Source organism: Cyprinodon tularosa, unplaced genomic scaffold (assembly GCF_016077235.1).
Source record: "Cyprinodon tularosa strain WSP-4 unplaced genomic scaffold, ASM1607723v1 ctg281, whole genome shotgun sequence".
Taxonomy (NCBI): domain Eukaryota; kingdom Metazoa; phylum Chordata; class Actinopteri; order Cyprinodontiformes; family Cyprinodontidae; genus Cyprinodon; species Cyprinodon tularosa.
This window is the reverse complement of record NW_024038987.1, coordinates 693,241-715,291: the sequence shown is the minus strand read 5'-3', so window position 1 is coordinate 715,291 and position 22,051 is coordinate 693,241. Positions and strand designations below refer to the sequence as shown.

Genomic DNA, 22,051 nt, shown 5'->3' with positions numbered 1-22,051 from the left:
ACCCCACAGTTAAACATGGTGGTGGGAGCGTCATGATGTGGGGAAGCTTTTCTCTAGAGATCTACCCCATAAGGACATGCAGCTATGAATCACAGCATAACTTTTATAGAAAGCACAGCCCACCTTTTATATTTATTTTTAACCAACTATCTAACTCATTTACTTTTTTGTTGTAAATTCTCCAGAAAACAGTGAGAGGAAGGGAAAGCTATAAGAGGAAGAGTCTTTATCCGCAATGTTTCTTAGCTTAATCTGCCAAAGTGGGGCGTTAAAATACTTTCATCTTCCATGTTGAAATGCTAATTATTTTCAGTGAAATTTACCCAGAGCTTTGAAATGAGGGGAGGCATTAAGGCTCAGCTTGTTAAGATGATAAAAAAAAGGGATTTATCGGATTTATCTTGATTCTTTACCGCAGTAACAGGATTACTCAGCTTTGTTCTTTCCTTAATGCAATTAAAACATAGTGACAATTTACATGGGGGGATTAGGCTTTCCCGTTAATTGAATGCGAGCTCTAAAGAGCAATTAAAGCGCTATAAATTATATTACTTTATAATGAACTCCTTCCACTGAGTGATTTATGATATTAATTTGGACTTTTTTGTTGGTTTGTTTTTTGTTTGTTTTTTTGTTTGGGGGTAATGAAGTAAGATTTGAAACCTCTTTGGATAACTGCTGATTTCTTCATCGCGCTGTGGAGAAGGAGAGGGGGAGAGGGTCTGACTGTGCCATCTCCTCGCAGCGGAGGGATGGGAGCATTTTCTATGCGCTGTGGTATAAGGGGTGGGGGGTAGCAGGGGTATACCTCTCCCCCTCCCGTCTCCCCCCTCTCTCTCCCTCCCTCCTCCTGCTGCTCTCCCGGCCTCTCTCAGACCATTGTTGTGATTGCAGTCCGGAAAACGGCGGAGTGTTGTTGCAGGTCTGGTGCGCGGAGGACGCAGCCGTTCGCCTCTTTTTCTGCACCTTAAAGAGCTGACTGTCTAGAAAAGGCTTCAGATCCGCGGCTCAGACGCAGAGCATCTATGTTGTTCCAGGAGATCCTTATTCAGAAGCGGAGAGCTCCCAGAAGCGCTGCGTAAAGGCGCATTTAGGACGGTACAGTGGAACCAAAGGGACACGTTTTCTCTCCAATTAATCTACAATTTTCACCAGTTTGGATGATATTTTAAGAAAGTTTTTTTTTTTTCATATTTTTAAGTATTCTTGCAAAACAAACGTTCTTTGAATTCTTTATGGATTTGTAAGCTGCGCGACAAGCCGCGGACTTTGCCCCCGGGGATAACAGCTCCTTCCCCCGGTCACCAGCTCCGGAGCAGCTGCTGTTCATGGTCCTGGAGCTTTTTCCCCTCGATTCTACCACTTTGATTTGATCTGGAGCCACACAACCTACTCACGGACTCCCTTTATGGAAGGATAGTGCATATTTTCAATGAACATTTCAATTTTCCCAGGAGCGGAACGGGACACGGAGTGATTTATTCCCCCCTCTGGTGCCAGTCCTCTCTGTAGGAACAAACCGGGAGAAGAGGTGGGTTAAAAGAGCATTCTGGACCTAGACTCACCTGTCTGTTAATTTAAATAATTTATTTATTTAAAAAAAAAAAAACAAAACAATGATTGAACAATACATTTTCTAGGATGTTTGATTATTTCTTTCTAATAATCTTCAGGCACAGTTGTTTCTTACTAATTTATTTTTGTATAAAATGTTGCAAATCTATTGGAATCAGCTGTTCCTAAACCTTTCACAACTATTCGACGAGATAAACATGTCTTGTTACAGAGAGCGCAGTTTGAACTTTGTCACAACAGCCTTAAATCTAAAAAGGGAACAAAAAAAACGAACAAAATAGGAATCATTCTGTCAATTCAGGCGCTAATATGACTTAACAGATTGTTTAAATAAGACAAAAAACGAAAGTTATTGATTTTTAGAAACTGCATTCAGCTTTAAATTGATCTCCGGATGTTTCCAACAATCCGATCGGTTTAATTGAAGCTGTTGATTGGTGGAGGCGCGCAGGCGTCAAACACCAAACCTGCTCCAGGTCAGTTCGCACTGAGATTTAAAGTTGCCTCTGTCATTTTCCATTACTATCCGTGATCACAGGATGCACGCATTATAAATAATTTTATTCTTCATACATTTTGCAGAACTTTGGGGATAAGTTTGCACAAAATACTCGAATGTCACGGCTAATTAGATTTTTGCAGCAAGCTGCTTTCCATAACCCATATTTCATTTTGGTCCCTATTTGGCTCAGTCGACTCAGAATTATGAAGCCTATCATTTATTGGAGTTAAAGACCAGCATCTAACTGCAGACCAGTGCAGATTAAAGAAAAAAAAAAACTCAAAAATTTCATGATAAAGAGCCTCAGCTGTCACAGTGTGTTTTGCAAAGTAGGTACACTAAAAAAAAACTTACTGGTAGAATTTGTAATATTGGTGTAACATTTTGGACAGGTTATTAGAACAGATTTTTATCATTATACCTTTGCAGAAGTAAAACAAATGTTATAAGATAAAATACAGCTAGATGAATGTAAACTATGAGGTCATGTTTGATTTGATTGGGCTAACACTATAGGTTAGGATAATTTTTTCTATTTGTTTTGTCCTTTCATACGAGATATTACCCAAGAATCGAGGGTTTACTTTGCAAATGAGACACAAAATATTACTGAAATAGTAATAAAGCTTTTAATTATATTCTAATAAGATTACATTTTTTTATCAATGTCATGTGCAACAACTGATAATGACAACTAGAATCAGCCATGCAATATCATGGATTCCATTCCTTAGCAAAGACTGATTTTGTGTTTTTTTTTTTTTTCTTCACAACCACAACTAGAATGCCCAATCAAGCAACAACTATAAAAACAATTTGCATTAAGTATGAGTGCTTGAGATAATCTAATTAAGGAGGAATTCAAACTATGAAAATCTATTGTGAGAGATGGCACCAATAACATTTTCCTTTACAACCAAGATTGGTAATTTCATACCAATATTAGAGTTAGGGTTAAGAAAGAAACTTGCTGGCAAGTTTAATTTTAGTACTAGTGCTTGCTCTGAAACTTTCCCATTTACAAATCTTCTGAAACTTAACTGTTGGGAAGTTAATATTCATTGAAGACAACAGGAGATATAAATGTCTCCCTTACTGTTTTACAATCAATGCAGCAGGGTGTGCAGTTGTTTTTACAAAACAATTAAAAACAAACCACTGGACTTTGTTTTCCAAGTTTGAAGATGTTTCGCTTCCCATCCAGAGAGCTTTCTCAATTGAAAATGTCTGGATGGAAAACAAAGTCCAGCGTTTTGGGGTTTTTTTGTTTGTTTTTTTTACTTTTTTGGAATAGCTATGACCTGGATGACTGAGAATCGTCACAAGCACAATCTAGTTGTGTCAACAAGCATCCTACATGAAGTTCTAATTTGGATGCTTTGATGTGATTTGTTTGTGTATCTGATACTTAGAGATTACCAGTATAAATTTCTATGTATACAAGGTAAAAAGCTTTATTTAGGTTTAAATACTTTTGATGGGTGATTTTTAAAACTCTAAATTTGTTTTTATAGTGTGAGAATTGAGGAATGGTTGGTACAACTGCCCTAGGTATGAAATAGCAATAGGACAACATAACCAGCATCCTTGCATACAAACCCACTCAGTTCTGGTACGGTATATAAATAGAAGTGGTGTTCCTTCATTCCTGAATGTTTTTGACCAACCGAACAGGTTTATTAAGCATTAACTATAAAAACAGGCCATTGAAGCCCCCTTCCCTCCGTTTTTCTCTCTGAATAAATAAAAGCAGAATACAGTGGAAGTGTTTTTGGCTCGAGCTGAAGTTCAGCCGCCATCGAGAGGAATTAACAGCAACAGGAGAGAGAGATGGGGGGGGGGGGGGGGGGAGTTTTCCAGTCACTAATTGAAAAATAATACGTTTCATTCAGTAAAGCTTGTTCTCTTAACGGAATGTGTGTATGCGCCGCTTGGGTCTGGCGCCTGAGCTCAGCTGGCGCAGCGTGCCTCAGAAAAAAAAAAGAATGAAAAATCCCTGCATTATTCCTTTAGCTCTCTTACAACCAGACACTGTTTATAGTCTGCCTGGAGTCTATAAGACCAATTTTTGGGCTTCCATTTGAATTCAAACCCTCCCCAACCGGCATTTCTTAGCACCTCCAGTACAAATGAACAAAAATAATAAGAAATAACAAAACAATTCACTGATGCCCTTCTCCTTGGAAGAAAATCTGCCATGATTAACCAGGATATATTTTCCCCACGCATTACATTTTTGTGTCATATAAAAACTTATCTATGGTGCTTTCTGCTGAACAGCTCAGTTTTAGTCTAGTGGACCCAAAGTACATTATATTGTAGTTATTATAACTGAGTGTAATACAGTTGAATAAGCTAATCCTAACCCACCCTAAGCCTGATTGCCTAACATACTATTTTTCTTGCATCAAAGCATCGAATCCTCATCAAGTGTCCATAATAACATGCAATGGAAAACTGGTAGGCTGCTATTGCCCCATCACAGGATGCCACCCTGTGCTCCTAGCCATATCATCATAGCACCATGGACACCAAACCAACAAGTTAGAAACATTAACTTGATTACATTCTTTATAATCTGATCTGGACTCTAAATATATCTGTTAGGACCAGGTTAGCACATGACTTTAAAGAAAGCATCACATTTCCATGATGACAAGTAAATGTTAAATCATCTCTTTCTGATTTGAATATTGTATTGGTGTTTTGAGGAAATTGCCCACAGTGAGTTTGGAGACATTTTCTCAGGCATAATGCCGCTCCCTGGCAGGTTTCAAGTGTTTTCCCAGTATGGACCCATTATCCCCAGGCTAGCCTAGCGCCATCCATTGATAAACAACAGGCAGTAACAGCCCTGCTTCTTATTCATGATGCAGGAGCGCCTGGATAATGTGGGACAGACAAGTAGGACAGTTAGCAGGACATCTGGTTAAGAATACAGCTGCTTACAGTCAAAACAGCCACTCTCTACAGCTATTTGTCTGGACAATTGTTTGTGTTTTTGACATCTAGCCTCAAACCGAACAAGAAGGTTTGTGTCTTTAGCTGCTCTGTAGACAGGTCTCCTCAAACAGTCAGGGTTTTGACCCTCAGAGATCTTACTATCTGTCTTCTGGTTTGTTTACCCTTGCAGGATCCAGATTTAAAGACTTTTTTTGTGGCCTCCTGAAGTTCCTGATGCAGGAGACCAGAGCGTGAGGCCATTTCCATGCTTCCTTTTGTTTTTGCATCTAAACCATAAACATCAACGCATTGCATCTAGAAGATGGTGTGGGACTCCATATTCTGTGTTCTCTTGATCTGCCTGGTGGACAGAGTTGCAGTCAGAAGTGTTCCTGGGATGAGAACCAAAGGTAAGACAACTTACAAAGTCATGCACCCTTTTCAGTCCAAGTTAAAATTAAACACAACCTTCTGTATATCCTGCATAAAAAAATCCAACCTAAATGAATTCAATTTCCAGAACTTGAAGCATCTATCCCACAGTCATTGAGACAGTTTATCTCTCTAGGGGCTTTTGTTTGCATATAACTTACATATTACCTCTTGCATTATCAGAGTACATCCCTAACATCCTCTCTCCTAGGAAGGATGTAGTTTCTAGTGGCACGAGTCCAGAGGAAGTCAGGATGACAGCACAGATTAGGCGAGGGGCAGTGGTCGGGGTTCGGATGGAGCGAAAGAGTCGAATGCGTTTGAGAGTCAGAGTGTTTTTGCTGCTGTAAAGTGTGCTACCTGATCCATCCGGGGCCCTGGGGCTCGGAAGTGTAAATTTGCCTGGCTGCGTGCCAGCTGCAGAGGATAGGGAGGGGAGGGGCTTTTTTTCACTGATGCTTTACAGGCAGACGTTCAGGCTTTAGGCCAGCGCTGTTGGTTTACAGTCCCAGTGCACTGTTCCTGTTCAGCAAAAAGCTAATCAGTCTAATTGTTCTCTGCCAATCAGCAAGTTTTAGAGTTAAAGCTAAAGCGATGAGGGCTGTTTATCATTAGTGGTGCAAAGTTTTTAAGTCTGATTTAAACACTAGGATGATTCATTTCCATGGAAATGTGGAAACAGATGAAAGACAAAAAAAAGAATGGGGCCCCCAGAGGCCACAGGGGCCAGCCATGGCTTGTTGTTCAGGTAACGGTGTGCATGAGGGAGTTCCTTCAAATGCTTCAAACAGCCTGTTGACAGAAATGTCTTACATTGTCTGACATGAACATGAACTGTTCTTGGATTTATCTTTTGTCTGAGGTGCTCTTTGAGGATTCTTAAAAAGGTTAGTTCTGCTGTGGTGCACACTATACAGAAATTATTTTAGACAGGGGGGAAGGAAGGCCTACAAACATTTATCTCTTTTTATTTAATTTCTTTTTTGTTTGTAGATTAAGAAATACAAAAAACATATTTTGGCCACCAGAACCAAGCTGATCCATTTTGGTGTATTGGCTACACTTTTTGTTAGCTGTCAGGAATATTACAAAGCATGCAAAATATCCTCACTTTACCTGAGTTTTGTCATTCTTATGTGTGGTCTTTACCAGCCTGTGAAATGTTTCTGTTAAGATCCACAGACTGAGAACTGTAGCCTCTCTTTAGATTGTCATTTAATTTGTGTGTTTCTAGTTCTTTGGTGTCTGTTTTTAACCTTTGTAGAGCAATTGTTGTTAAAATCAGCTGTACATCTATGGGTTGTTATGACAAAATGGTGATCCTAAGTTTCACCTTTCTCCTGCAGCTCTCTATTAGGGGCTTTATATATTTTAACAAAAGCTCATACAGTCATAAATCTGTATTTATAACTAATCCAAATGTTTAACTTTATGGTTATTGCTCTGACTGTCGGTAATGGCAAGTTGGTTCAGTTGATTTTTTTTTTTCTTATAGCAATTTCTTGACCAAATATACCTATTGAATTGTCGGATCTCACAGCTGCATTACTGAAGTAGGCCATGTACAGATAAGAACTAAACGTATTTAGAGAATGATATTCAAACAATTTCTAGCTTTTTTAAAGCAATCAGAAAAAGGATGGAGTCATTTTTAAGTTTTGTTTCATTCCTCTGGTTTCAAGGGGAGCAGATAGAAATAGCTGATTGTTGTTTGGTGCATTTTTGGGTCGGCTCATCAAGCTCTTTTCATTGTCCCAGCTTTCTGAGTCTCTTGCTGCCAGCCTGGTTGGCTGGCTGACCGACTGATTGGGCGGCTTGTTTGTGTTGTGTCTCTTGTTGTTTGCCCCCTCATCTTTGGGTGACAATTCACACTCCTTTGTAAGTTCAACTCCAGGGCACTGTTACTGTCTTAGCAAGTTCATTAGCAAGGCTGCAGACTGTGTAGTTTGGGGTGCTTGCAAATTCCCCACCTTTGGCTACCTTTTCAGAATGGTATTTCTACATTTTTCTGACAGATTTAATCAGATTCTGGACAATCAAGAGGCATTCAGCAGAATGAGGACAATACTAACTTTGGATCTAGAGTAGTTCACTATTCGCCTATTGTATCGCAGACAGAAAACGCAATCAAAATGAAAAAAAACAACAACAGACTTTTCAAGAATGGGTAGGAGCCCTAATGCTTTCTACCTCTGATTCACAGCAGCAGCCTGAACTGGCTATTCTAAATAATGATAAAAAAAATGCAGCTCTTCTGTTGATATTGGTTATTTAAACTTGCATTTAAAACGCATATAAAACAGATTTTTGTCACGTTTCTTTAAATGTGCTTTCTTTCATTTGACCAAATCTCTGTGTCTGATTTCCTACTAACAAGGCTGTACATGTGTTATTTGTTCCTGAAAGCATTACCTGCATGCACTCTGGGTGATTAGACAGAAAGGCAGCACTTCACTGCCACAAGGGAACAGATTGCCCTTTCACTTAGTGCTCGCAGGAAGCAATCAGACAGAAAATTACCCTGGAAAATTGCTCATCCTGAGCGACGGAGCAGTGGCAGGAGGCTCTGTCCAGGGAGCAGATATGCTTTAGGAAAAGTGGCCCCCTCAAGCTGATAGTGACACCATAGTAGCTGTGCTATCAGGATACTCTATCACTTGTTTCTGGCAGCATTAAATGTCCGTGGTTATTTAGGAACATGGTGTCCTCTTTTTGGTTTATACTGAGGTAAAGGGCATGTTTTTTTATATTTTCTCTTATTTTAAGTGATCTGAAATCAAACCACCTTAAAACAATTTATTTAGACTGTATTCTTCATAAATTAAGCCAAACAAATTCCATAAATTAGATTAAATATAATAATCAAGTACTCATTTTACTCCTCTCCATTTCCACCTCTTTATGTTCTCCAGATCTTCGTCAGTCCAGGCCTCTGATTGTACCAGGGTATCCAGAAAACACCACAGCGGTAGTTGGAGGCCAAGCAAAACTCTTGTGCAAAGTCCACAGGCCACTATCTACTAAGGTGCAATGGCTAAAGACAGATTCAAGCAGCTCAGGACAAACCCAAGGAGGACCATCTCGCATCAAGCCCCTGACAGTAAGAAGACATCCGTAGCATCTAGAAAAAGCTCTGCAATTCTATTTATTATGTTGAGTAATGATGAAACATGATCTTCTTTATGCAGTCCCTGAAAAGTAATGGCCCCAAGGTCAACACTCTCCATCTGTCCAATATCACCATGGGAGATGCAGGCGAGTACATCTGCATGGCTGAGAGTGTCCATGGAGGACAGACAGTTCAGGCAATGCAATCCGCATGGCTGGAAGTCCTGCCTGGTGAGAAAGTCTTATCGCTTATCTGTTTTCATCTACTGTTGTTTATATGACATTTCAGTGTTTAAAACCACGACATATCTTGTTCATAGGTATCATCAATTCTAGAAATGTAGAAATGACTGCTGCTGACATCCGAACAGGTAACTTTAACAAGTTTTACTGCTCCATGGTTGAAACCTTGGGAGGTTTCTGCATGGTGCTTGCGTGTTCTCTCTATGCATGTGTGGCATTTCTCCATTCTAAAGCTTCCCACCACAGTTGCTGTATTTTAGGCTAGCGGGTCTCAGTAGATTGCCTTGGGTGTGAGTGTCTATGCTTTTTCCTGTGTCTCCTTGTGGCCCTGTGGCTGATTGGGGATCTATTCCTTGCCTCTCCCACACTGAGGCAAACATTCAGCCCTATAGGGAATCAGGCAGTATAGACAATGGATAAATGGAAATGGCCGTGGCCGTTTTCTGTTTTACCTAGACCTTAACTAAACACTAACACTTCACCATCCCTCTCCATCCTTTGTCCGATGGCAGCATGTTCATTAACTTCCTCCTGTCCTCTTGCTTGTTAGTTTTCTTTACCTTTTTTTCTGGGTTATAAGTGATGGATATTTGCTATCATTTTGCTTTCTGTCTCCCAGTTATCCACTGGAGAGGAGGGGTTGTGTAGTGGAAGGTCAGGTCATTATGAATTTGGTTTTATGGTAGGTCTGTTGTACTCAGATCTTAGATTTTGAGGAGCTGAGAGACATATGGCCAGGATGACATAATGGTTGATCCAAGAGACCAGTTAAGGTTAGGGTTTGGTAGGGGAAGTGGGTTTAAAATATCAGAGAAAATTTGCATAACTGGACTGTCACCATCTCCAAATTCAACAGAGGTTTCTCAAGACCATAGCGACGACACAACAGAGCATCTTCTTCTGGAGCCAGGAAACATCCTGAAGCTGCGCTGTGACACGAACATCCGACCGGGCATGGCTGTGAATTGGTACAAGGAAGGAGTCCGGCTTCTACCTACACCCCGCATCCAGATGCGTGGTGCAATCATGGAGATCACAGATGTGACATACGAGGATTCAGGACTGTATGTGTGTGTTCTCTGGGGAAGCAAAAACCCTGTGAGGAACTTCACCATCACTGTGGCAGGTAACAGGAACCAACCATTGGCCTTTTTAGACAGAAAATGTGATTGTTCCTCATCAGTGGTATTTGGATCTTTGTATTGACTTTCTGTCTTGTTTCAAGATATGCTAGGCTCAGGGGACGATGATGAGGACAGTGGCTTGGAGGACTCCTCTGCTGAAATTGAGAATGACCAAGTTTACCTCTCCAGAGGTGTGTAGTTTTTGGAAATCTAAAATTTGTTGAGGGTTGGCTCAAGCCTTAATGATTTGGTTGTTTCCTCAGGCTAAAGACTTATATTGGTCTTGTTAACATCTTCCAGCCCTTATATAACATTGTGTTTTTTTTACAAAGGCTTTATTTGCTGGTTTTTGTCTCAACAGGTCCCTATTGGACCCACACCCAGCGTATGGAAAAGAAGCTTTATGCTGTTCCTGCAGGAAACACTGTGAAGTTTCGTTGCCCTGCAATGGGCAGTCCAATACCAACAATTCGCTGGCTCAAAAACGGACGTGAGTTCAGAGGAGAGCACCGCATCGGGGGAATTAAGGTAAGTGTTTGTGGAAGACTTTGATCTTCTTAAGTGTTTCTAGTTAAGGAGATTTATAAGTTTATACATATATATTTTCTTTTTGGCTAGCTAAGACATCAGCACTGGAGCCTGGTGATGGAGAGCGTTGTACCCTCAGACAGAGGGAACTACACGTGCGTGGTGGAGAACAAATATGGATCCATTACTCACAGCTATGTTCTCGATGTTCTGGGTAAGACATGGATGATTCTTCATCAGATTTGTGGAAAAACAAGGGCAATGGACAATATGTTATCTGGCTGATAGTAGCCAAAGCATTATTAAGCACTTGCAAAAATGTATTATTTCAATGGTTGAACTCATTTCAACTTTATTTGTATGGCCCTTTAAAACAACTACAGCTGCCACAAAGTGTTGCACATAACAATAAAATGAAATGCTGTAAAGACAACAAAGCAGTTTAAAAGAATAAAACAAGTAAAATAAATAAGCAAGATTTATTTAAAACAAATAACTGAAAAAACCTGAAGACACTAAAAGAGAGTGTCTAGCTTTACCCACCAGGGTCAGGTGAACCGAAATCTGGTCCCTTCCATTTGTGATGAGCATCCAGTACAGTTTTCTCCCTGGTTTGTGACAAAATGCTGAGGAGAGTGCTGCAGGTTATTTGTTCATTTGTTTTGCATGGGGTCAATTTCTAACCCTGCTGATGGGGACAAGAGGTGGAGACTAATGAGACAACTAATGAGATCAGAAAGTGACCGCAGATCAAAGGGACCATTGCCAGTGCGGCATTCTAATGGCCCAGTTTTGATCCCAAACTGACATTTCTCATTCTATTGCCAACACAAAAACACATTCAGAGAAGAATTTGAACGTTTCTGGCTATTTTTAGACATTTGTTTACAAAATACCAAAGTTTCCCTTGCTGTGTGATGTTATTTCATCTTTTCTCAATGTCACTTCTCTTTATACTTTTTTCACTAAAAGTCTTTGTTTTAGACTTTTCAAAGCTAAACTATTATCTGTAGCACTTTTCTTAGTGTCTAGTCAATAGAGCTATTTACAAATTCATGGTTGATGTTCTGATTCCCTTACTGTGCCCTTTGTCTTGTTTTATCCTCTTACAGAACGCTCCCCCCACAGGCCTATCCTGCAAGCTGGTTTACCGGCCAACACCACAGCAGTGGTAGGCAGCGATGTTCAGTTCCACTGCAAGGTTTACAGCGACGCTCAGCCTCATATTCAGTGGCTAAAGCACATTGAAAGAAATGGCAGTCGCTATGGTCCTGATGGGACTCCCTACGTTCAGGTCCTTAAGGTTGGTATCAATCGGGGAACAGATAGAAAAGAAATCTCTCTCTCAAATATATACATCTATAATGTTGCATTTTTTTGTCTTGCAGACTGGAAGTCTGAACATGTCAGAGGTGGAGGTGCTTTACCTTTTCAAAGTTACCATGGAGGATGCAGGAGAATACACTTGCTTAGCCGGTAATTCCATCGGCTTTGCCCACCAGTCTGCCTGGCTCACTGTGATTTCAGGTATGAAAGGAAAGAAATTATGTTTCAAATTTATTTGCAACAGAAACAAAGCAATTATGATTTGTTATATCTTGTGGATTAAATCCATCTATATCATTGCTTCTACAGAAGAAGAAGCTGAGTCAATGGAAGCTATGGAGACCAAGTACACTGACATCATCATCTATGCCTGTGGATTCGTGGCTCTGATCATGGCCATCATCATTGTGGTGCTGTGTCGGATGCAGGTGCACCCAAGAAGAGAGCCTTTTGATGCCCTTCCTGTACAGAAGCTCTCAAAGTTTCCTCTTCGCAGACAGGTACAACATTTATAAACTATGGAAAGGCACTCAATTAGACTCATCTTGTCTTCTAATGGTTCTAAAACGTAATACATATTCACTAATCGCTAGTTGTCGGGATTCATTATATATATTTCTGCTACTTCTAAAAAAAAAAAAAACATTGTGCAACCTGCATGTACGTATGATTTAAAGGGAGGTTAATAAATTTGAATTTTCTTTTCCTAAAGTATTCAGTGGAATCAAACTCTTCTGGAAAGTCCAGTGCATCTCTGATGAGGGTGGCTCGCCTCTCGTCCGGCTGTTCCCCCATGCTGGCTGGAGTGATGGAGTTTGAGCTGCCCTACGATCCAGACTGGGAGTTTCCCAGGGAAAAGTAAGCATTGATGTTGCATAAATGCAAATCTTTCATTATTCAAAATCCTTGAAACTCTCGCAACAGTGAGGTGCTTTTAAAGGCTGTGTTTTAAAAACCTAAATGGCAGTGAGGATAAATATGTTTCATTTGGCTGCCGGGATCAAGACTCAGTAAAAGGTTCAGCTCTCAAATCCTCTGGGGACCTAAAAATAAAATAGCCCATTTCTGGCTCTCTCCAACCTGTAGTTTAAGAAACCAGAGTTTCAAATTATGGATTTGTACAATTCTTATTTGGACATGCTTATTTTCTCTCTCTAGCTTGACACTAGGAAAACCTCTAGGAGAGGGCTGCTTTGGTCAGGTGGTCAGGGCTGAAGCCTTTGGCATCAACAAGGACTGCCCGGATCAGGCCACCACTGTAGCGGTCAAGATGCTCAAAGGTAATAAATATAAAAAGACTCACTTAACAAAATAAATGAGAAGTTTTCATCTGTTGCCTGTTTTTCTAAAAGTCATAACCTGCTTTTTTTCCTTCAGATGATGCCACAGACAAAGACCTTGCAGACCTTATTTCAGAGATGGAGCTGATGAAAGTGATGGACAAACACAAGAACATCATCAACCTACTGGGGGTCTGCACACAGGATGGTGAGCTTCAAGTACTCTTCCTGTCTCTTAAAACCTAATTTATTGTCTCCCAACCTGAGTGATCTCAAACCCTGAGGTTACAGTCAGAACATAGACAGTTCTTCATCTTGTGTTATATCCCCCTACCCCCACAGGCCCCTTGTATGTGGTGGTGGAGTATGCCTCCAAAGGCAGTTTGAGGGAGTACCTGCGGGCCAGGCGACCTCCAGGCATGGATTACACCTTTGATGTGACTAAAGTGCCTGAGGAGCAGCTCACCTTCAAAGACCTGCTTTCCTGTGCTTACCAGGTGGCCAGAGGGATGGAGTACCTGGCCTCAAAAAGGGTGGGTTCACATGAAAGGGAGGAAATGACATCTGAACAGCTGTAAATCTCTCAATGAGCATTTTATAGATGTCAATCTAAAGAGGCACTGCAGGATAATGGCACTGCTACTGATTTTTAGTTGCTTCATGGCAATATGTTATTCTATTTCAGCTCTAAAGTGTTGATTTGTTTGGGATGACAAACAGCAGTATTATACCCATTGGACTGTAATCTTGATATTCCAGTCGGTGATAGCAGCCTTAATATACAGCAGACATGAATGTACATCAAATAGTTCATACTCAGTTGATGGTCTAACTTCATTTAAACACTCACTAAAACGGTTACAAAGAGCAAAATCTGATAATTAGGTATGCTAGTTTCTATCCGGCTAGAAGAGGTAAGTTATGTTAAAAAAATATTTTAGCCATCAGACATTTTCTCTGTGCATCACTAATGTGTTCCAGTTGTAATTTATTGGCTAGAGAACATTTCAGCTCTTAGAGTTGTAGGTCTTCCCAGAGCCCCAAGTTCAATTTCAACATGGTTGATGGAGCAATTAAAACATAGCAAAACCTACAGAAATAAACTGTTTGTTTCTTTCTCTGATTACATTCAGGGCATTATCCGGTTTTAATGAGACTTTTTTTTCCAGTTTTTAGCCCATAAAATGGAGAAAACTATATTATAAGCTTTGATACTACCTGTGGTTAGCATAGAAAGTTAGAAAATCCTCCTCCTTTGTGCCAAATCGAGACAATTATACTGTAGGTTCTGAATAGGTTTTAATGGCTTAATGACGAGGGTTTGATGTTTACTCATTAAACTGCATTTTGGCTCCTCAAACTGATTTGTTTCTTCCTGAATCCCGATGGCAGGACCAGCTGTTCTCCTCCCTTTCTCTTTCTACTCTTTGCCCCCTCACCCCATTTTTCAGTTCCTTTCATTTTCCCAGCATGCACTCCGTCTGTGAGTGTTTCTTATCAACACGTCTCTTTGTGTCTGCTTGCCGGTGTCTCAGAGCGGCATTCCTGAGCAGCGAGCTGCCGCAGCTTCAGTCCTGTTTACTCTTTCCTATCCATCTGCCTGTCCCTTTTGCTTGCAGGGCTTTGTCCTGTTTGCTAACTGCCATAAATCTGTTAGCAAACAGGCGAGCGGAGCATAGCCGTTGTCTGGCATCAGGTTTCTGGCTCTGCTGCATCCTAAGAATGCCAGAGCCTGAAACTAACCCGCCATTATGGGGAGACCCACAAACCCAGAGTGGTTCATTCTGCAGGTCTCCACAAATCCCTCGACTATTTCGAATGAAAACTAAAATAAACTTAATGACATACATTCGATGTGGGCAAACACTGCTTTCTTTTTTCCCTTCTTCCTGAATGGTTGTGTTTAAACTCTATTTCTATAAAAAGACATTTTTATTTTTGTGGAATTCACTACAATGAGGCACTGTGAGTTGATTTTAGACTGCAGTCCTTTCATTTGGATAGAAAATCTGTAATTATTTTCTGTCGGCTGTCTTGAAAGAATAACCGAGGCGTCTTAAAGTAGTAGAGCTTTTCTGACTGTTAAAACAAGAAGGTACATATTTTTTTACTCGCTTATTTGGTGTCTGCTGCAGATCGAGAGTGATTTCTGCCAAAAACAAAACAGAATTAGGAGCAGCAAATTAATCAAGATATTAGGGTTTACCAGGAGTAGTGGACACAGCATTGGCCATGCAATCATGTTTTCGTATTGTCTTTATTTCTGCAGTGCATCCACAGAGACTTGGCAGCCAGGAACGTTCTGGTAACAGAGGACAATGTGATGAAGATTGCTGACTTTGGCTTAGCCAGAGGCGTCCACCAGATCGACTACTACAAGAAAACCACCAATGTGAGTCACGGTTTCTGCCACTGCTTTTTCAGGAGTTTGCTGGTTGGAAAAATGCTTTTTATTAAAATGTCCACTGCTGAAACACGTTTATGTCAAGCATTTTATGGTAGAATTGCATGGTTTCTTAATGACCATCTAGGGTATTCTTGTTCAAATTAATCAGATTAAGGGAAAGGTGTAGAAAGCTGCATGGTGTCCTTCTTATTTTGTTTTGGTTTCATAGCAATTGACCACAAAGTTGAGGATTTGTGGAGGACAATATTCCAGGATTTCACTTAGAGGTGTAACTGTATCAGCAACTTTATTACTCCTCAAAACAAATTAGTCAAAACAAATTATGTGTGAGTTGTTTTCTGTGATTGATTTTAATCTAACTTGCATGTAATTTTATGTAACGGGTTTGGAACTTACGTCTGCAGTGCATGCAGACGTTAAGTACTTAATAAGTAAGTAAAGTACTTAATAAGTAAGTAAAATAACCAAACTCCCTGACACAGTTTTTTCAGTTTGTAGTCTTCTGTAGCTCTTTTTCTAATAAAATCATTAAACTTCATCATGACTGTTGGTAGAGTTCAGTGTAAGTAAGTATGGAACTAAGAACAAAAAAACTGACCTGGGAAGAAGGAAAGAAGGAATGGATTTAGTTGTGAAAGAGGGACACAAGGACAATATGAGGGGAGTTGGGAAGAAAGAAGATAGTAGAAAAGGTCAATGATCAACAAGAAATTAAGAAAGAAAGATGATGATAAACAACAAGAGGAAGAAAGAAAGGACATAAGTGGGGGTGGACAGGTGATAGGAAAGGGAACAAATCTACAAATATAAAACCTTTTTACTCTCTTTATTTTTCAAAATATCTAGACTTGGAAAGTACAAAAAATCAGATTTCAGATATTTGAAGACTTCATAGGAACCATGTTCAGTGACTGTAAGACCTAACATGTTTTTACTGGCTCTGCAGGGACGGCTGCCAGTGAAATGGATGGCACCGGAAGCTTTGTTTGACAGAGTTTACACTCATCAGAGTGATGTGTAAGTTCCTCTTCTCATCTATAAGAGCATTTGGTCTTTGTTTGACTTCCAAGAGCTAAATGCCTGGACCTGATCTTTTCCTTTTGGCTGCTCTCAGGTGGTCATTTGGTGTTCTGATGTGGGAGATTTTCACATTGGGGGGTTCGCCATACCCAGGCATTCCTGTTGAGGAGCTGTTCAAGCTGCTAAAGGAGGGACACCGCATGGATAAGCCCTCAAACTGTACACATGAACTGTAAGTTTGAACGTTCTCTTCTCCTGGTGCTCAGTTTTCTGGCCTATTTCTTTTCTGAGATAAAAAGGAAGAACATCAATGCTGCATCATGTCTTTCAGACTGGTTCAAAGGTCAATCTTTGGATGTTTTCATTCAGTTCTGTTATATGAAAAACACTTCAATATATAATATATATTCAGTATATTATCATATATATATAAGCTTCAATTTTGTAATTAATAATTATAATAACAGCTTTTGCTGTGGTCAGGTCAGACTATGGTTGGGTTATACCAATGCAGTTTATTGCTCAGTCAATTTATTATTGTGGTATCTAATAATAAAAATATATTTTTTAATAACCTTTTTGGCTTTGTTTGCCAAAGTTCACAAGGTAAGTCAGCAGCACATCAAGTTACAAATCCAAGTCATTATGACTAAATTCTTTGTAGCAAGAATAAATTTGTAAAGAAAGAGATTAAATGAATTCATGCTGTCTTAGGCATATGGTCATGAAGTAAAAATATATGTATTCTATAGCAACTTCAAATTTAATTTGAAAAAAAGACTTTGCATCTCATTGAAATTTTCAGATTTACAAATATAAATGTTGCACCTTTCTGATTTAATGATTTTGTGGCACTTTTCAGTTTTCCATAGACCTACCTGCTGCAGCCTTAATGAATCCTATTTATAGACTTCTGCTTGTGTGACATGTTTGGATGTATGCTTAAAATTTTTTAAGTTTAAATCCTTTAAATCCTTCCTAATTGATCTGCTCAAATAGACATGTTTGCTTTTCTATGCCATGTTGATAGCAATGAACATTGTAATATGATGACATTTTGCTCTTTCCCCTGCAGGTACATGCTGATGCGTGAATGTTGGCATGCTGTTCCCACCCAGAGACCAACGTTCAAACAGCTGGTGGAGGAGCTGGACAAAGCTTTGCTGTCCATCTCTGACGAGGTGAGCATTCTCAGCACTCGTACTCATGACGTTCAATGTTTACAGATCTAAATAAATCACTAGAATTGTGAAACTTCAGCTAAGAAAATAATCTTAATGCTGAATGATTTATCTTTTTTTATGGTCTTAGACTCAATATTTTTAGGCAAATCTTAACAAATGTTGAACAAAATGGTTTAAATTATGTTTTTATGTAATACTTTACCGCTTTAAAACAGTCACGGTACAACAGGTAGTTGTGGCACATGTATGTATTGGGAGGAAGTCTAATGCTGTCTCAGAGAAGAGACCAAATTCATCTCCACCGCAGCATGCTTACTCATTTTACATATATTTCCATGGTTGATATCAGAGTTTCTCACCAGCCTTTTCTTTTTCTTCTCAGTACTTGGACCTGTCCACCCCATTTGAGCAGTACTCCCCATCTTGTGAGGACACTTCCAGTTCCTGCTCCTCAGATAACGACTCAGTTTTTACGCACGATGCCTTGTCCACTGACCCCTGCCTGCTGGCCTACCAGGACGTTCGCTCTAGGATAGACCCAAAAACAGCTCTCAGATAGACTCCAGAACACCACACCAGAGTGGAAACTGCCTTGAGCTGCCGCCTGGTACCAAAACTGAAGGTCAACAGCTGCATTTCTTGAGTTAAAGGTTTAATTCTTGTTGGACTTTGTTATTAAAGCCCTTAGATAGAAGTAGGCATTTATATTCATACACATGGAGCACTGAGGCTGGCAAGCTTCTTCACAGCCTGGAGGTCTAAAGAAAAACATTTCTGCGTTCAGAAGAACAAGCAAAACTCTGGACTACCTGCTTGGAAACAGCTGCTAACGTTAAAAAGAAACATGGCACTAAACTCAAAAGAAGAGACCCTGAAACTCAAAACTCACTAAAGTGCTTTTTCTATCTCGCCTTTGGAGAGGCGACGGACAAAGATCTGCATCCACCCTCCACCCACCCAAAAACCAGGGCTTCAAATCTTGGTTGTGAGGACATTTTAAAGAAAAGATCATTATTTTGCTATGTTAAAAAGTTAAGAAATTGATTGTCAATATAAATTACTCTATATAATATTTTACATTTGTATTACTTATTTAAAAACAAAGGTCTTAAATCTCAGGATCTCACGTTAAGAAGTTGCTGCGGTGGCAGCAAAGTGCCTGAACTGATGATTTCCTGTGAATATATTAAAAAGTTAAATATTTTATGTACATATCTATGACAGAAAAACAACTGCCTTGCATAAATTATTCTGAATGACGTGAAAAACGGAACATACTGAGGTGAAATGATAGAAAATGTTCCTCAAACACAAAGTGCCAAATCAGCTGCATAAACTTATTTAAACTCATTTAGAGGCTGAGAAATAATAAAAAGTTTAGAACAGTTACAGCTGGGTATGTTTGAAGAATTTGCTGGAATGAAACCCTTCATTTTGATTTTATTTCACCTCCATCGCAAAGATAAAGGAAACAACTAAAGAAGCGGTTTGGTCTTTTTGCAGAACCTTATAATCAGCTAATGCATCACCTGTAGATAAATGACACACCTTTGATCTTTATCAATAATCCAAATCAGTTAAAGGTACGTGCTAAAACAAGAAAAGCACATATTAAAAAGCCTTTCACACATATATGGAGAAATGGATAGATCAAAATGATGAAGGTTTGAGGTGCTGCTCCATTTTGGATCATCCTGAATGAATCGAAAGATCAGTAATAATGTGCTTTACTGCCTTTAATCCTGTGTAATAACATTAGAAGTAACATGGCATGTTGAAAAACCGTAGGGGAGCAGGAGAAGGGGAAAATACATCTGGAGATCACGGGGGACACCCACCCTACTGGGAGAATAAGGGACACATTTAAAAAGAAAGGAGTCTCTACTTTGCTGCGGTCACCCCAGCATAAAGAGGAAAAACTAAGTAAATGCTTAACAGCAAAGTAGCAGCAGTGCATGTAGCCTGCCAGCGAAGCAAAGTTTGCTCCATAGCAATCCTACAGATTCATGGCAGGGGGAAAATATGTTGGGGACTTTTTTGCTCCACTCAGGCGGGTTGATATTGGTAATAACATGGGAACATCTAAAGGATTTTGTTAGTCACTACCCCCCAAAAAAAAAAATGAAGTGAAAAGCTAGAATATTATTGTTTTCAGTGAATGTATGGAATTTTTACCCTTAATTGTGTATTAGACAATTAGACAGGATTAAACAGGAAGTGAACCATTGCAGTTCACACGGGAAACACCTCCAGTGCAATCAAAGGCTTTTTTTAATATTTAATCATTGGCTGCAAACCTTAGGACAACTTAAAGATAAATTAAACAAAATTAGCAGTTGTTTTAAGATGAGTGTACGTTTTGTTTGAATGTTCCACATTTGTACGTGATGCATATGGGAAGATTATTTGTGGTGCATCACCTCTACTCTCTCTTTCCTTTATTAACACTCATCAGTTTCTATGCAAAGAGAATCCTTTGTAAAGGCTAGGGCGGTTTCTTGTTTGCTTTGGTTTTGTCAGATGAGATTTTAACTTAGCTAGAGACACAGAGGGTCGCTAAGCTTTTAAAAGTAGGTCTACTCAGAAATGTTAAATGATCCCTTGAAAAAAAGTAAATTTTCTGAATAATTCCAAAAACGGAAAGCCTAAATTCTTATGCCATGGCAATATAAAATTTCTGTTTAATTTCCTTCTGGATCAGTTGAGGTTCAGGTTGGAACTCATCCTTTGAAAAGGAGGATGGACAGTTTAGCATGAGGACTGTGTAGGGAGCTGGTCCAAGCCCACTGTCATTACTGATGGGCGGGAGGGGGGGGGGGTCTGAATGAGAAAGGCTGTGTGATTGATTTCAAATAAAGGAGGAGGGGGAGGGACCCTCTATTGTCTGACTGTAACCCTTCACCCAGCTCAATCTGGTGGCGAGGGATCCTCAGGTCCACAGCCGGGCCGGACAATGAGGGCTTTGCCGGCTTAATGGGTGTGACTACAGACTAGAGGGAGTACTTTGGGGGAGTTGAGGAGAAGGGGTGCATTGGGTTAGTTTGAGCTTGTGTGCAAATGAAGAGGCTCTTATTATGGTAATGCCCCCCACCCCCAATCCTGATCCCCCAAAGCCTCCTGTCTTTTTAAATTATAAATCTTTATTCAGATTTGCCGCTCTGACATCCAGGAGCAGCTGTAAACATATTTTACTATTAGATAAAATCACAGAAAGACGCCTTCCTCCTGAACTGACCTCAAAAAGAGCAAACAGTGATCACCTTGCGACGCTTGTGACCAATTTTAAATGAAAATGGAAGGTTTCATTCCAGCAGCCAAACTCAACCTACCACCATGTGTTGGTTAAAATGTCTTTCACTTTCGGTCGTCTTATTCTGACACATGCTTTTTTTCTCCTCTTAGATTGGCATTCAAATTCTGCAATTATTTTTACATTCCTGTAATCTTCTGGTACCAGCTCCATTTGTAAACCTGTTCTCGAGCAGAGAGTTATTTTAGAAATATCTAATTTATTTGTTTAATGTTTTGTTTTTATATGAAATAAAGTATAATTTAAAATAAAACTCTTGTGCATATTTTTCCATGTTGTGGTGGCAAAATCCTAATATATTTCTATCCATGTTATGAATTAATCATAAAAGGAACATGATCATTCAAAGCATAAAATTCAAACAAGGGGTTGGTAAATTGTAAAAAGCAGTTTATAAGTCTTCAGCCATACTGAATACAAAAGTCCAGGCTGACGTCAAAGCACCAATGTGCTATCATGGCCTAGTCAAAGTTCAGACCCAAATCCAGTTAAGATTCTGTCAAAATATTTTTGTAGAACTGAGTTGTTCTTTTAAATTTTGACTCAGGTGATCATCTATCAAAAGATAATGTGGGATTAAGTTGGCCTGCTTAGCAGTGCGATTATTCGTTCAAGACTCCCTGGTGAGGACTCCTCATCCTCATTCAGGAGGCTAATCTGATTAGAATCAGATCAGCTGGAAATTGTTTAGCTGTGATTTGGTCTGAGTTTCTCTATTGGTCTTGGTTCCTTTTCTAAAAAAACATATATATACAAATACAATACAAATATCTGTATCACTTGTTGCTTATTTACTTATTCATTTTAAAGCAAACACCATTTCTATAAATTCTAGAGTTTTACTGGTGACTCAATGTGTTTTTTTTTTCTTTTAAATCATATGTAGTATTACAAATGCAGTCCACGCTATATATAATGTAAGTCTTGATTAATATTCATGCAGTATTGGTCCCAATTTAACTTTATTTTGTACATGAGACATTATGAACACCTGGATTTGCTTGAATCGGTGTTGAATGGTTTTAGTTATTTGCTGCTATATTCATTTGAGTTTTTTGTCTTATTTTCT

At 39.5% G+C, this 22,051-nt stretch overlaps 1 protein-coding gene across 1 annotated transcript; it reads left to right on the top strand.

The window, feature by feature from the left end:
- The first annotated feature begins 861 nt into the window (after window positions 1–861).
- Window positions 862–19,794, top strand: fgfr4 (fibroblast growth factor receptor 4). The gene is made up of 21 exons (XM_038290457.1): window positions 862–1,531; window positions 5,211–5,430; window positions 8,365–8,552; window positions 8,641–8,791; window positions 8,881–8,931; window positions 9,660–9,929; window positions 10,029–10,118; window positions 10,289–10,455; window positions 10,546–10,669; window positions 11,568–11,758; window positions 11,844–11,982; window positions 12,091–12,281; window positions 12,494–12,639; window positions 12,940–13,061; window positions 13,159–13,269; window positions 13,404–13,594; window positions 15,331–15,453; window positions 16,415–16,485; window positions 16,583–16,720; window positions 17,564–17,669; window positions 18,055–19,794. Exons 2-21 carry the CDS (start codon window positions 5,343–5,345, stop codon window positions 18,229–18,231), a joined length of 2,835 nt encoding a protein of 944 aa, XP_038146385.1. The 5' UTR covers window positions 862–1,531; window positions 5,211–5,342; the 3' UTR covers window positions 18,232–19,794.
- The last annotated feature ends 2,257 nt before the right edge of the window (window positions 19,795–22,051 follow it).

Bases quoted from the DNA above. Each gene is read 5' to 3' on its own strand.
- fgfr4 (XM_038290457.1), top strand. From the start codon at position 5,343: ATGGTGTGGGACTCCATATTCTGTGTTCTCTTGATCTGCCTGGTGGAC. The intron at 10,670-11,567 runs GTAAGACATGGA...ATCCTCTTACAG, and splicing joins CTATGTTCTCGATGTTCTGG to AACGCTCCCCCCACAGGCCT. The intron at 11,759-11,843 runs GTTGGTATCAAT...TTTGTCTTGCAG, and splicing joins CCTACGTTCAGGTCCTTAAG to ACTGGAAGTCTGAACATGTC.